This window comes from Geotrypetes seraphini, chromosome 2, assembly GCF_902459505.1.
Source record: "Geotrypetes seraphini chromosome 2, aGeoSer1.1, whole genome shotgun sequence".
In the NCBI taxonomy this organism is placed as follows: Eukaryota; Metazoa; Chordata; class Amphibia; order Gymnophiona; family Dermophiidae; genus Geotrypetes; species Geotrypetes seraphini.
In genome coordinates this window covers 339,636,537-339,652,724 of record NC_047085.1, presented here as the reverse complement: position 1 = coordinate 339,652,724, position 16,188 = coordinate 339,636,537, and the positions used below count along the sequence as shown (strand labels likewise).

At 46.8% G+C, this 16,188-nt stretch overlaps 1 protein-coding gene across 2 annotated transcripts in view; it reads right to left on the bottom strand.

The window, feature by feature from the left end:
- Positions 1-13,678, bottom strand: part of VOPP1 (VOPP1 WW domain binding protein) — a 195,427-nt gene extending 181,749 nt beyond the window's left edge. For both annotated transcript variants that reach the window (XM_033930299.1, XM_033930300.1), the window contains exon 1: positions 13,247-13,678. In XM_033930299.1, coding sequence (XP_033786190.1) covers positions 13,247-13,297 — 51 coding nt within the window. In that variant the 5' untranslated portion in view covers positions 13,298-13,678. The remainder of the gene's footprint in view (positions 1-13,246) is intronic.
- Between the last annotated feature and the right edge of the window lie 2,510 nt (positions 13,679-16,188).

Genomic DNA, 16,188 nt, shown 5'->3' with positions numbered 1-16,188 from the left:
AAAGATAGTCCAAAACAGAGGATAGGGAGGCTCGCTGAGGCTCCTTAGAATTGGAAATACACCATGAAGAAAATCTAGTCCATTTTTGGGAGTAGCATTGACGAGTAGCAGGCTTCCAGGAAGCCTCCAAGACATCCCTCACCGCCTGGGAAAACTGGTGCGGGGTTACGTTGAGAGGAACCAAGCTGTCAGGTGGAGAGACTGCAGGTTGGGATGAAGCAGAGACCCCTGATGCTGAGTAAGCAGTGAAGGAAACACTGGAAGTAGGTACGGTTCCCTGCTTCTGAGTTGAAGTAGAAGGGAGAACCAAGGTTGCCTGGGCCACCGAGGAGCTATCAGAATCATGGTGGCATGGTCGGATTTCAGCTTGACCAGAGTCTTTTGAATGAGAGGGAATGGCGGAAACGCATACAGAAAGCAATTTCCCCAATCCAGCAGAAAAGCATCTGCCTCGAGGCGATGAGGAGCGTAGATCCTGGAGCAAAACTGAGGCAGCTTGAAATTGTGGGGAGCCGCAAAGAGGTCTATCTGAGGCGTTCCCCACTGAGCAAAGATCTGATGAAGGGGCTTGGAGTGGAGTGTCCATTCGTGAGGCTGGAGAAGACGACTCAGTTTGTCCGCCAAGACATTGTTCTTCCCCTGAATGTAGACAGCTTTGAGGAAGGTGTTGTGGCGAACCGCCCAATCCCAGACTCTGAGAGCTTCCTGGCAGAGGGAGGCCGAGCCCGTGCCCCCTTGCTTGTTGACATAATACATGGCGACTTGATTGTCGGTGCGAATGAGGACCACCATGTCGTGAAGCAGATGTTGAAAAGCTTGAAGCGCATTGAAGATGGCTCTGAGCTCCAGAAGATTGATTTGATGGAGTCGGTCCGCACAGGTCCAGAATCCCTGAGTGCGAAGCCCATCCAGATGAGCCCCCCAGGCATAGGTCGAGGAATCGGTAGTGAGAACCTTCTGATGAGGAGTGTGAAACAGCAAACCTCTGGATAGATTTGAAGAGGTCATCCACCAGAGTAGAGACTGCCGAAGAGCAGGAGTGACTATGATGTGTCGAGTCAACGGGTCTGACACTTGAGTCCATTGAGAAGCTAGGGTCCACTGAGGAATTCTGAGATGGAGCCTGGCAAAGGGCGTCACATGAACTGTAGAGGCCATGTGGCCCAGGAGGACCATCATGTGTCTCGCTGAGATGGACTGGCAAGAAGATACAGACTGGCAGAGACGAAGAAGAGCATCCATGCGCTGAGGAGGAAGGAATGCTCGAAGCTGGATGGTGTCCAGTACCGCCCCGATGAAGGGAAGGGACTGGGTAGGCTGCAGATGAGATTTGGGAAAATTGATCTCGAAGCCTAGGCTCTGCAGGAAGCAGATCGTGGTCAAGGTCGCCGAAATGACCTTTGGAGCTGATGGGGCCTTGATGAGCCAGTCGTCGAGGTATGGAAACACCTGAAGACCCCTGTTCCGGAGTGCAGCGGCCACCACCACCAGACACTTCGTGAAGACTCTGGGAGACGAGGACAGGCCGAATGGAAGCACTCGATACTGCAGATGTAGATGTCCCACCCGAAATCTGAGGAACTTGCGGGAGGCCGGATGAATGGGAATGTGAGTGTAGGCCTCCTTGAGATCCAGAGAGCATAACCAGTCGTTCTGCTCGAGGAGAGGGTAGAGAGAAGCAAGTGTCAGCATGCGAAACCTCTCCTTGACTAGGAATTTGTTGAGGGCCCTGAGGTCCAAAATGGGTCGCAGGTCGCCCGTCTTCTTCGGAACAAGGAAGTACCGGGAGTAAAACCCCTGGTTCAGTTGGTCCGTCGGGACCGGCTCCATGGCACGAAGCCGGAGCAAAGCCTGAGCTTCCTGGAGAAGAAGGGCGGTCTGAGTCAAGTTGGAAGGATACTCTCTTGGAGGGTGGTCCGGAGGGACCCGATGGAAATGAAGAGAGTATCCTTCCTTGATGATAGTAAGGACCCAGAGGTCGGTTGTTATGGCCTCCCAGCGATGATAAAAATGATGGAGGCGCCCTCCGATGGGAAAAACAGGGGGAGGCAGAACGAGGTTGGTTATGCCCTCGACGAGACAGTCAAAAAGGCTGAGTGGTCTTAGGGACAGCAGGCGATTGAGACTTAGGCTTTTGGGGAGCTGACGCTTCGCCGATTGCCTCGCAGGAGGAGTTTGCCTCGGCTGATAACGCCTCTGATAAATCAACGGCGGACGAGAAGGTCGAGACTGCTGAGGCTTAGGCTTCGGCCGAAGGATAGATTGGAAGGACTTTTCGTGGTCAGACAACTTCTTCGTGACAGTCTCGATGGATTCGTCAAAAAGATCCGCCCCAGCACACGGGACGTTTGCCAGGCGGTCCTGAAGATTCGGGTCCATATCAATGGTCCGCAACCAGGCCAACCGGCGCATCGCCACCGAGCAGGCCGCCGCTCGGGCGGAGAGCTCGAACGCATCATAGGCAGATTGCATTAACTGAAGCCGAAGTTGGGACAGCGAAGCAACCACTTCCTCAAACTCAAACCTAGCCTGGGATTCGATGTATGGTGTGAACTTCCAAAGCACAGGTAGAAAAAATTCCAAGTAGGCTGCAAAGTGGAAATTGTAATTCAGGACTCGAGACGCCATCATCGAATTCTGATAGAAGCGTCGACCAAACTTATCCATGGTTTTGCCCTCGCGGCCCGGAGGCACTGAAGCATAGACCTGGCCAGGATGAGACCGCTTGAGCGAGGATTCGACCAGGAGGGACTGGTGAGAAAGCTGAGGACCCTCGAAGCCTTTATGATGCACCGTGCGGTACCGCGTATCCAATTTGCCAGGGACCGCAGGGATAGAGTAAGGAGACTCGAAGCATCGCATGAAGGTCTGGTCGAGGAGCTTGTGCAGGGGAAGCCGCAAGGACTCTGCCGGAGGACGAGGCAAGTGCATGGTATCGAGGTACTCTTTGGAATATCGAGACCCTGCATCGAGAGTAATGTCCATGTCATCCGCCATCTGCCTGAGGAACGATGAAAAGGACAGTTGGTCTGCCGTCGCCGGTCTGCGAGATGGACTAGAAGAAGAAGAGGCTTCAGGCTCCAGAGAGGCCTGCGAGCAACAGGACGAGTAGAAAACCTCGGGATCCTCGAACTCCGGGCCCGGAGGAGGAGACCCAGTCGAAGCAGCATACCCCAACTGAGGCAATTTCTTCTGAGGCGAGACGGTCGAGTGCCAAGAGGAATGCTTTGAAGAATGTCTGGATCGATGCCCCTCCCGGTGCCTGGAAGGGGATCGAGCCCATCTGTGAGAAACTGGCTCAGACGCCTCCAAGGAGCAGATTGGACTCGATGCCGTCGATCGCAGAGGCGGCAGAGTCGGAGGCTCCCCTGACACCGCCCAGGTTTGATAGGGGGTTCGGAAGAACTCGTCCTGCTTCCTGCTATGCCCAGGACTGGGTGGCCCCGAAGGTGGACGCCACACTGAGTCATGGGGCGGAGTAATCGGTTCCAAGGGAGGCAGGTCACTAAACGAGGCTTTCCTCGAGGGGATGGGCTCCAAGGGAGGCATATCACTAAGGGAGGCCCTCCTCGAGGAAATCGGTTCCAAAGGAGGTATAGCGCTAACGGAGGACCTCCTCCAGGACCCGGACACTGCTCGCCGCTCCTCCTCACCGAGTAACGAGGTAGTGCGGCGAGGAGGAGGAGGAGGGGGCGGTCCGCCCCTCGAAGCCGAAGCTGGAAGGTCACCCTGGATGGTGGCAATCAGCCGAGGTCCCATGGTCTGCATGAGCTCCACGAACTGAGCCTCCAGGATGGACCGCAACGAAGCCGATATGGAGGGATCCGCACCAAAAGGGGGCCCTTCCGCACGGTCTCCGCGCTCCTTGGGTGCTACGTGCTTCTGCTTGCCAGTCTTCGGCACCTTGAGCACCACCGGAGGAACTGTCGGGGTCGATACCTGCTCCGAGGAGACGGATGAAGGCACCGGTGCCGAAGCCGGGGCCGAAACCGGTGTGAACGACGCCGGTTTCAGGAGGCCCGAAGCAGCCGGGGAGGCAGAGGGCTTCGCAGAAGGAGTCGAAGCACCTGTCGATGTCGATGTCGAAACTACAGGATCCGATGAAGCTTCCATCTTGAACATGGACTCCCACAGCAGACAGCGACGCTTAAACGCTCTCGCCGTCAGAGTGGAGCAAGGCCGGCATGATTTCGGGAAGTGATCCGGTCCCAGACACTGTAAGCAGCGTCGATGAGGGTCCGTGAGCGAAATCGCGCGCTGGCACTTGCTACACTTTTTAAAACCGGTGATCGGCCGGGACATAGGCCGGAAAAGCTCCGCCGCAAGGTCGAAGGCGCGGGGCCCCAGCCACGCGGCCGACCCGGTATCGGAAGGAAAATTTTTTTTTTTTGAAAAAGAAATCAAAGAAAGAAATAAATGCACAGGAGAGCCAAAAGAACTCAACCCGCGGCAAAAAAGAAGGCAAAAAAAGAGATTCAATGGGCGCAAATTGAAGATAGACTTCTCAGCTCCGCGGAAGAAAAAGAACTGAGGAGACACGCCCGGAGCATCGGGCGGGAAGGCACTGGCGCATGCGCGGTGCGGGCATCTCAAAACTTCTGAGTTTCTTCAAGCAAGACATGCTTGCAAGATGTCCGTATCGGGGCTCTGTCGGATGACATCACCCACTAGTGAGAATACCTGCCTGCTTGTCCTGGGATAAGGGAATTTTTTATGGCAGGTCTGGAGCTACCGGTAGCTGTTCTACGTGTGTTGTATGAGTGAATGTACTGCACCTAACACAGGCACGGGACGCACACCCATACAACACACGCACAACAGCAGCTAAAAATCACCCCGAAACACACTGCAGCTAAGCAAGCAGCGCTGCTCTCCCCCTGCTGGCTCATCTAATTAGGGCTCTAGAGCCATGATCAGCTGAGCTGGCAAGGGAAGTTACAAACAGCTGAACCACCACCGGACTCACCGGAGCCATCCATCAGCTGAGCTGGCACGGGGAGTGCAGAGCCATGATCAGCTGAGCTGACACCACCGCCGGATCAGCTGATCGGCAGCTCTGCCGAGTCCTCCTGGTACAGCTCTTCGCGACGTCCCTTGCCGGTTCAGCTGATCGTGGATGTGGAGTCCCAATCAGATGAACTGGCAGGAGAAGGAGCCAGTGACAGGAGAGATGGAGAGAAGAGCTGTGCCTACTGCTTTGCTCTTTTGAGCAGGCACCAAGCATAGGGTCTCAATACCTGTTACAGCAGGAACATCGATTCATCTACAATTGGCAAACTCTAGCTCCAGTGGGCTTAAATAATGAATAGATTGGTTTCAGATTTAAAGTTTGTTGAAATTCTGTGACATCATCAAAGCTCCACCCCCAGCGTCTGACATCATGGTTGACCCTGGTTGGCTGGAGCTTCAAATTCTGGGCCTGTTCCGGGTTTTGACATCGCTAGAGTTGCCTGTCAGCCGAGTGAAGGAGTGTCCGGTCCCTGGTAAACCTATTTAATAGTATTTGAAAGGTTTTGAAACATTTAGTGTGAATGCATTTATTAGTCTTGTCACAGTAGAAGGTGGTTAGAATGTTATTGTTTTTCCTTTGCAGTGCCCCCCCTGATGAAGCCAATCGTGAAACCCGGGTTGGGGGGTTTAACAGCTTATGGCAGTTGCAATGTGTTAGCACTTTAAATATGTACCCGGAGCAGTGAAAGAACAACAACAGTGCCATCCTGCATTCAGATAAGTTACCTATCTTTTTCTTGTATGTTATTAGCAGGTGGCAGAGACAGTGAACTTGTTGTGATGGTCTCTATTATAATTGACTCCATGACTTTTCACTAGAGTTTGATTATGGGTCTGAGAGTTCTCTTAGAAATCTAGAATCACTGTGTTACCATAAAAGTATTTGGTTGTTTATTTATGTGGAAATAAGGTGATTATTTTTTGAATTGTCCAGAAAAAGTAGGACAGATTGAGACATCCGGGTTTTACTTCCATTGAAAGCAATGGAAGTAAGGAGAACATAGATTGAGACCTCTGGCTTTTATTTCCATTGAAATCAATGGAAGTAAAACCCGGATGAAGAGAATGACACGGTGACCCGTTACCACGGGTAGCCACAATAAATCTGTAGGAACAGGTACAATCTATATTTGTTCACCACCGGCATGGGATCAAAGCTTTTCACCGCTCCGCTTGGCATCTCTGCATTATTCTCAGTCATTCTTTTTCCCTTTAGTGCTGTGTTTCTCATGTCATTCTTGTATCCAAAGTACATCTTGTACACCCTTTATATACAACCATTCTGCTCAGAGTTCTTGCTTCATTCCTGAACTCAATGCACTTATACCCAATTCTATGTGTATTAGTCTTCTGCAGAGTGCATGTCCTATCATTTATGTAATCTGTTTTGTGCCTTTCCCCAACAACTATAAATCAAAGTTAAAACCCTACTGCAGTTTACATAATATCTTAATTACTATCAGTTAGAAAGCCTTGCAATGCACACACTTGTCTTCCTTAAACCACAATGAAATTTGCTGTTGCAAATCACAAAGTGAAGCATTTCTCCCATACAGCAATCAAGAGAAGGACTCTACATCTGATCAGTTCAATGATTTCCCACTTGAACTCAGCAGAACTCATTCTATTATGATTGTAGTATTTTTTCCCTTCTGAAAATGACAATGATATAATGGTTTTATATTAATTTTATGTTTTATATAATTCTCCTTAGCTAGAGTTACCATATTTAAGAACGGGAAAACCCATACACTTGGCCCCACCCTGTTCTGCCTCAAGCCCCGCCCCCAGAAAGCCTCATCTCTCTTTTGCCATCCTTCAGGCCTTGTCTGGAGGGCCTCCAGCATGCAGATTCATATGGCGTCATCCATGCATGCTTGTTGAAGGCCCTCCACACACAGCCGGAGTACGGGGCTTTCCAAAAGCCGGACACACTGCCGCGTTTTGGAAAGTCAATCTGGGAACCCGGACTTTACTCCTGGTAACCCTATCCTTAGCTGTATTTTATTTGTTATAAAAATTCAATAAAATATCTGTTAGCATGTGCTGAATATTTTTAAAAGGGCCCCTAAATTTTTGGGCAGAAATTGATGAGTACTAAAAATGACATCTTAAAGTTAGGCTCCTCCCCACCAGTCTTGAAACTCCTCCTAGCTCTGCTCTATCCTTAAACTTAATCTCTTCCTCCAGTGGTATATCTAGGGTATGTGACACCCAGGGCCAATCATTTTAACACCTCCTCCATTAAAAAAAAATATTTTTAGTAATTTTATTTATTTATTTTTATAACCTGTCTTCCCCAAAGAGCTCAGAATGGGTTAAAATTTAACATTTGTGTTACAATATAACATTACATATGATATAACCTCTCCAACCCCATGCTGGTGCTGTGGTGTAAACAAAATAAACAAAAAAGACATTTTCTCTCTCTGTTAGGTCCTACCTCACGCTCACATTTCAAATCTAACATATTGTAATCACAAAATTGAAAATGAAACAACCAAGATGATAAAGGGAATGGAACTCCAAATTTAAAATAGCTCCCTCTCTTGTTGGTTCCTAGACCAGTTGCATCCTAGAAGCAGTCATTTATGATGTCTAGGAATTTTACCTCCCTAGCACTCCCTGTTGTAACATTTAACAAGTCAGTGTTGAGGTAATTGAAATCATAACTCAAAAAAGAAAATTATGCTAGACACTGAAACTGCTCTATGTAAGTAGCAAAAACAGTAAGTCCAAAAAGAACCAGCAGGAAAACAAAAATTGTGGCGAAAAAAAAAAGACCTCAGTTTCAGCTTCAAGGGTCTTAAAAAAGCTCCACAAATTGAAATCACTCATTATTATACTGTTGTCCAATTCGCCAGCTTTCCTAATCTCTGAAAACATTTCTTCATCTGTCTGCTCGTTTTGTCCCGGGGGATGGTAGTATAACCCTACCTTTATATTCCTTCCCTTCACTCATGGAATATCTATCCATATGGATTCCACACTGCTATCTATGTCAGTGGTTCCCAACCCTGTCCTGGAGGACCACCAGGCCACTCGGATTTTCAGGCTAGCCCTAATGAATATGCATGAGAGAGATTTGCATTTAATGGACGTAGCAGGCAGGCAAATCTGCTCCATGCATATTCATTAGGGCTAGCCTGAAAACCCGAGTGGCCTGGTGGTCCTCCAGGACAGGGTTGGGAACCACTGCTCTATGTCATGCAGAATGTTTATTTGATTTGATTCAATTCCCTCTTTAATATATAGCACGACCCCCCCCCCCCTCCAATTTGATCTATTCTATCCTTGCGATATAATTTGTACCCAGGTAATACAGTGTCCCATTGATTGTCTTCCACCAAGTCTCTGAGATGCCTATTATATCTACCTCATCATTCAGTGCTATATACTCTAAATCTCCTATTTTATTTTTTAGGCTTCTAGCATTTGTTAAAAGACACTTCAAATTGAGTTTTTTCTTTGTAACTACATGCTGCTGAGAAGACAGGGAAAATTTGAGTCTTTTACTCTTCCTTCCTCTTAAACCCTCCTGGCTTTCTTTCATCATTATTGGAACCTCTCTACTGAGACTCCCTAAATATCCTGTTTCAATAGTATCCTTCAAGGATACCTCGCAATGATCCATCCACTCCTAGGTGACTTCTGGCTTTCCCCTACATATCAGTTTAAAAGCTGCTCTAGCTCCTTTTTAAACATTGGCGCTAGCAGCCTGGTTCCATCCTGGTTAAGAAGGAGTCCATCCTTTTGGAACAAGCTTCCCTTTTCCCAGAAGGTTGCCCAGTTCCTAACAAATCTAAATCCCTCATCCCTGCAACATCGTTTGAACCACGCATTGAAACTTCGGAGCTCTGCCTGCCTCTTGGGTCCTGCGTAGCATCTTTTCTCTGTTTGATGTCTCTCCCCATATCCAGCTTTTTCTTTCTCTCTTCCTTACCTCCAGTATCCCTTCCCCAGGTACAGGCTTTCTCCTACTATCTCTCCTGCCATCCTGCACCCTGCCCACTTACTTTGAACCTTTTCTAGTGCCACTATATATTTCTTGAGATAAGAAGATCAGAATTGAACGCAATATTCCAGGTGAGGTTGCACTATGGAGCAATACAGAGGTATTATAATATTCTTAGGCTTGTTAACCATCCCTTTTTTTTCTTTCTTTCTTTATAAATTTAAAAGTTTACAATATCAATAGATACCAAGGAAAAAAGGCGACTAACAATAAATGTTTACTATCATATACAACACAAACATTCCTTTTCAAGCCCACAAATAATTGGAGAGGCATAAAATTATCCAACTAACAAAAATAAAGAAAACTAGGAATTGATTCAGATTCATAAGAATCCTAATCATTCCATGTTATTATGGGAATCTTACACCCACCTATTTCTCAGTAAAGAAAGAAAAAATCATTTCTGTTCTCGAGATATTAAGAATTGTTGCAATTGAATTGGATCCCAGAATATATATTCAATGTCTTGTAATTTAACAAGTACATGAAACAAAAATAGCAAGGTTGATATAATTAGAATACAAAGATCTTAACCGTAATACCTCAGCCCCACCACTCCACCGCTATGTAAAATTTCTAAAGCAGGAAGTTATTGTGGTGCTTCATCATTGGTAATTCGGTATAAATCGCCGTAAGTGTATTCATATAGAAATATTTTTATGTTTTTATTGTGTTTTTTTCAATAAATAAACCATATAAAAGTGTATAGGTGTATATACTTAACTTCTACACACAGCCGAACCTGGGAGCCTGACCCGACATGTTTCGCACAATTCGTGCTGTTTCAAGGGTCTCCCGAGGTCGCCGCAGTCATCCGACTCACAAGTGCATATACATGCGAGAAATTTCTATATGCTGCCTCCATTATTGGTAATTTTAGAAAGTCAGTTTTCCATGTAGGTGACCACATATACATGTAAAACAGCTTCTTGTATTGCTAGTGTACAAGTGTGTGCCATGGCATGATGTGTACTTTGGTGGTAGGCATGTACAGGGGTGTAGTTTGAGCAGAGCATGAGAGGAGTACACTCACCATGAATTATATAAATATGCTAATTCATGGGCATATTTGAATAATATAGGTGCAGTAACTTCCCACACCTACAAGGTAGGTGCAATTTCTGTTACTTACATGACTTTAGTAGTTTAAAGACAGACAAGAACTCGTGTGTCTTTATAAACAACAGCCTAAATAGGCACCATGTTCCCTGTTTTGCTTTTAGATATTATCCTCAATATGCAGATCTATTTCATGCATATTCATTAAGGGTATCCTAAAAGTCTAATTGGCTTGGGAGTACTACTCTAGGCCTGGCTTGAGAAACACTGTGTCAAGGCACTGTACAGCAGACTCTGTCTCCAAGTGGACTAGTTTTGGGCATGCAGCCACCAAAAGTCCAACAGGATGAGATCCCACAGGAATCAAACAGAAAGAAGACAGTGGGAACGGACAATGAGCACTCCACAAGCGCCAGGAAAATGAAGAAAAGTCTCATTTATTTCAGTCTGGGACGTACAATAACACAGACCCGACACAGTACTGCGTTTCGGCGAACAAAAGCATCTGCATCAGGGGCCACTGTAAATATTGAGATCCACAGATAAAGGGCTCCTTTCACAAAGCTGCGCCAGCGGTTTTAGCGCGTGCTTAGCGCGCACTAAATTGCCACGTGTGCTAGATGCTAACGCTAAAATTCTGCGTGCTCTAAAAACGCTATCGCAGCTTAGTAAAAGGAGCCCCAAATCTATTTGCATAAATGCGCGAGGCTAAGGCGACAAACCACAGAAAAATGAATCCCAGAGCCTCAGCCTCGCATATTTACGCAAATAGATTTTATCTGTGGATCTTTTGTTTGCCGAAACACAGTATTTTTTCGGCTCTGTGTTATTGTACGTCCCAGACTGAAATAAATGATACTTTTCTTTATTTTCCTGGCTCTTGTAGAGTGCTCATTGTCCGTTCCCACCGTCTTCTTTGCTCCTAGTTTTGTGCACATGACAGCAATGAAGCTCATTCCTAAGCCACTGTAAGAGTGTAAGACTCCTCTGCTGACCCATTTCTCAGGAGTCATCCCGTTACTTCCCACCACCCCTGCTCCGCTCACGGCTAGCTCTTCAGCCTGGATAAGTGACCTGTCAGGGCCATTTGATTAGTATGAATCGATTGGTTTGCTCGCTTATTTTCTTTTCTATTCTGAATGCGTGGTTCCGATTCTACTGCCCGCTGTCCTGTCATTATTACGGAGTTTGGTTTTCTCATCTCTCTTTTTGTTTTTATGATCGGATTAGTACTGTACACCGCTTTGACCCATCTTTTTCAGAAAAGGCAATATAGAAAGGCTAAATAAACATTAAAAATGGGGTGTGAGTTACAGGGGTCAGCCAGCAAGACAAATTAAAGTTCCCTTTTGATTTTAAAGAACTGTTTGCCCACAAGTTTAGGAAAAGAACCAGGTGAGTGGGTTAGCTCCAGAACATACTGGGGCTTTCTTTCTGGCTGCACAAAGCTGAGAACTGACTAACGTAATCGGGCACCTAACAGCACTGTGGGGGAGGGGGGGTGGCAGAATCAAACATAAACTTCTCTTTAAATTGCCATTGCTGTTGTTTTAAACACAAAATATGAAATGTAGCCACACCAGTATTGATAAGGAAATGACCTAATATTGATTTGATTTTATTCCTTATATACTGCTATACCGTGAGGTTCAAAGCGGTTTACAATGAAGATAGATTAAAGATACATTAAAATAAAATAAATAAAAATGGTACTTTGGATTTCCCTAGCTGTCTCACTCACTTCCCCGTTAAAAGCATCCTCAAAGCACAGCGATGATCTCCTAAGGCTACCCGCAAAACCCCTCTTTGTGCAGGCTCCTGGCTTCCTGATGAATTGGGCTTCCGTCTCTCCCTAGAAAGAACTGGGGGGGGGGGGGGGTTCCCCGCAGGTGCACGGTGTTTTTGCATCCGCTTTGGGAAACAGAGGTGATCATCGCCCGGAACGGAGTGGGGAGGAGGAGCGACGAAATGTGAAATATTGCTGCCGCCACCCCCTCATTTTCCATAATTCTTGCTGCATTTTACTGTACATGTGTTATTGTATGCCGTTAGTCTTATAAAACACTACTGTATACTTTCTGGCATGCTATTACTGTGCTGTTAAGCCTCTAAACTGCTCCAAGTGTTGGTGAGAAGAGAAGGATACCACCAGTCAAACAAAATTAGAAACGGAAACTCCTCCTCGGGCCATGATTTTCTGCACAGTGATGCATCTGGCGGTGTGTCTCACCCTCTCCAACTTCCAATAGTACAAATTGTATTACCAAGTTTCCTTAGGATTTAAATTTTATGTTTTATGCAATGATATTCAAATTATTCATACTTTAGATACATGTTCCACTGTAGAAATTCAATAAATTAATATAGCAGGATGACATGACAAAACTTAAGCTTAAGTTAAATCCGGAAAAATCAAAACCAATGTTATTCAACCTGAAAGAGGATATTAATTTACCAATACAAATTCATTTAAATAACTATCCCTGTGCCTCAGGTGAATATAAAAAAAAGCTTACACATCCCAAATGAATGAGGGCTGACAAACTCAACAGTCTTTGCACCATAGGGGCCAATGTTTCAAAAATGATTTGGGGGTGCCATGTGCAATAGACATCACCTCTTCTTTCACAATGAAGAAGCTAGCTCAATATTGGGAGTGCTCAGCACCCACTGACACCCACAGAGTAGGCATTTCCAAGAAAGGAACATTTGAACACATCCCTCTTTGCCACCCCCCACCTCCACCCTCCCCCAGATCTGGCTGCCTTCCTCTGTGCTTAATGGGGCGGGAGATCTCCGTACACCCAACAAACGGCTGCATGGGGGATTGCAGTGGGAAGAAAACCAGGAAAACAGAAATAAATCTCCTCCCCCCCAAAATGACAACCTTATACAACGCTAAGAACTTATTTCAGTAGGAGGCAAACTGAACAACCGTTCATTAAAAATACGAAAGACCAAAATCTGAGATCAAAAAGCAAGGCAGCACTTCACATCAGGGCTAGTGCACCAAATATCCAGGAATCGGAGATTTATTATTATTATTTTTTTTTTTTTACACCCTATTATCCTTTGCAAATATCTTAACTTTTCCTGCGCAGAAATACTTGAAAGGGAAAATATCCCCTTGACATACATCTGAAAGAGAACTTGTCTCACCTCTAAAAACTGGGACAGAAGAACGAAAATCCCGCACCGTAAAGTGTTCATCGCGCTCCCCGTCTTCAGAGCCGAAACCCGGAGCCTGGCGAGGGTGCGATGATCATCCCTTCCTCCCGGAAGATCGAAACATGCCAGCCTTGCGTTTATTCACTCCCCCAAGAACAGAACAAAAATAATAATAATACAAGGGACCAGGAACGGCACCGCTCACTCACTTCCCTGTTAAAAGCATCCTCAAAGCACAGCGATGATCTCCTAAGGCTACCCGCAAAACCCCTCTTTTCGCAGGCTTCCTAATGGATTGGGCTTCCGTCTCTCCCTAGAAAGAACTGGGGGTGGGGGGGGGGATTCCCGCAGGTGCACGGTGTTTTTGCGTCCGCTTTGGGAAACGGCGGCGATCATCGCCCGGAACGGACTGGGGAGGAGGAGCGACGAGATGCGAAAGCGCGGAGAGGACGCGTTCCTTAGGTTAGGCTCCTCCCTCTCTGGCCTCCAAGGCTGGAAGCGGAGAGGGCGGGGCTGCGAGCCCACGAGGAGGAGAACGCCCGGCCTTCTGCCCACTTGACTGAACGGCGAGGCCGAGCGTGGCGCCGGGGGATTCTGCACGGACGCTGCCAACATCGAGTTAGTGGTGGGGATCTCAGAAGAACAAGCCAACCTGTCCGTTGTATCTTTCTGCTGCATAATCTCACACTCCACGGTAAAGCGCTGGACATCCTCTGGAGAAAATAATTGGATTATAGAGCCATACTGTTCAAACATGATGACAGATAAGGTCAAATGGCCCATCCAGTCTGTCCATCGGCAGCATCCACTACCTCTTCCTTCTCTCTAAGAGATCCCAAATGCCTGTCCTACTCTTTCTTGGATTCAGATACCGTCTTAGTCTCCACCACCTCTACTGGGAGCCTATTCCACACATCTACCACCCTTTCTGTAAAAAGTATTTCCTCAGATTATTCCTGAACCTATCATCTCTTACCTTCATCCTATGTCCTCTCATTCTGGAGCTTCCTTTCAAATGAAAGAGATTTGCCTCATGTGCATTTATGTCTCTATCATATCTCCCCTCTCCTGCCTTTCCCTCCAAAGTATATATATTGAGATCTTTAGGTCTACCCCATATGCCTTATGACAAAGACCACCAACCATTTAGTACAAAGTAGGGGAGTGGCGAGATGAAAGGTTCTCAACCCAACCAACTTCCTTAATGCTGAGTGGGGGGGGGGGGGTTGCCACTTTAGCTGAAAAGTGTTTATTTATTTTGCAAAAGTGCCAGTTTACAGAACTGTAACGCTATGTTTTGCCATTGTTTCAGATCATTGATTGAACCATGTCAACGAAAAGTGTGGAATTTTCAAGTGTGGAACTCTGAGCCATCATGAAGTTCCTATTCCTGCAGAAGAAAACTTGCAAAAGAAATATATGAATTTGTGATGCAAACATTGAGTGACAAATGGCCATCATATTCCACTTGGAGAGTCTTCCCAGGAAAGAGACTTGGGAGTTCTGATTGACAAGTCGATGAAGCTGTCCGCGCAATGTGCTGTGGCGGCAAAAAGGGTGAACAGAATGCTAGGAATGATAAAGAAGGGGATCACGAATAGATCCGAGAAGGTTATCATACTGCTGTACCGGGCCATGGTACGTCCTCACCTGGAATACTGCATCCAGCACTGGTCGCCATACATGAAGAAAGACAAACTCGAAAAGAGTCCAGAGAAGATCGACTAAAATGGTTAAGGGACTGGAGGAGTTGCCATACAGTGAGAGATTAGAGAAACTGGGCCTCTTCTCCCTTGAAAAGAGGAGACTGAGAGGGGACATGATCGAAACATTCAAGATAATGAAGGGAATAGACAGTAGATAAAGACAGGTTGTTCACCCTCTCCAAGGTAGAGAGAACGAGAGGGCACTTTCTAAAGTTAAAAGGGGATAGATTCCGTACAAACGTAAGGAAGTTCTTCACCCAGAGAGTGGTAGAAAACTGGAACGCTCTTCCGGAGTCTGTTATAGGGGAAAACACCCTCCAGAGATTCAAGACAAAGTTGGACAAGTTCCTGCTAAACTGGGGCGTACGCAGGTGAGGCTGGACTCATTTAGAGCACTGGTCTTTGACCTGGGGGGGCCGCTGCGTGAGCGGACTGCTGGGCACGATAGACCACTGGTCTGACCCAGCAGCGGCAATTCTTATGTTCACAGTGAAGAAGTGGTGTACACACTTTCAGTGTGGAGATTTTCCCTATCTTTGTTGTCTGGTGATTTTATTTTTCTAATCATCCTTTCCCAGTCTCTAGTTGCACTTCCTTCTGACTGTACAACTATTGATTGTTTTTCTCTCCTCCTTTACTTTCTGCCCTGATATCTTTGGTTTTAACATTCAACTTTTTTCCATTTTCTGCTTTCTTCTCAAAATCTACTTTTTCATGTCTTACCTTCTCTTCCTATCTCTTTCCTCCTTCCAGTGGTCCAGCATCTCTCTCCTCTCCTTCCCACAGTCTGGCATCTCTCGCCTCTCCTTCCTGCAGTCTGGTATCTCTCTCTCCCCTCCTTCCCTTCTATTCCCTGGTCTGGCATCTGTCGCCTTCCCTCCCCATTTCCATGCTTTGACAACTTCCCTCCCTCCTCCCAATTGCCTCCCAATTCTCCTTTCTTTCCCCCCTTCCCACAGTCTGGCTTCTGTCTCTTCTCTTTCCCACAGACTGGCATCTTTCCTCTCTGCCTGCAGTCTGACATCTCTCTCCTTAGATGTCAGACCAGTGGAAAGGAAAGGGGTAGGGAAGAAGAGAGAGATGACAGACTGTAAGGGAAGGAAAGGAAGGAGAGAGATATCAGACCACTCACAGGTCTCTGCACCTCTCATCTCTCCCCTGCCCTTCCCCCAAGCCATGGCCTAGGTTATCTCCCCTCTCCAGGCCCTGACCCTTTACTCTCCCTCC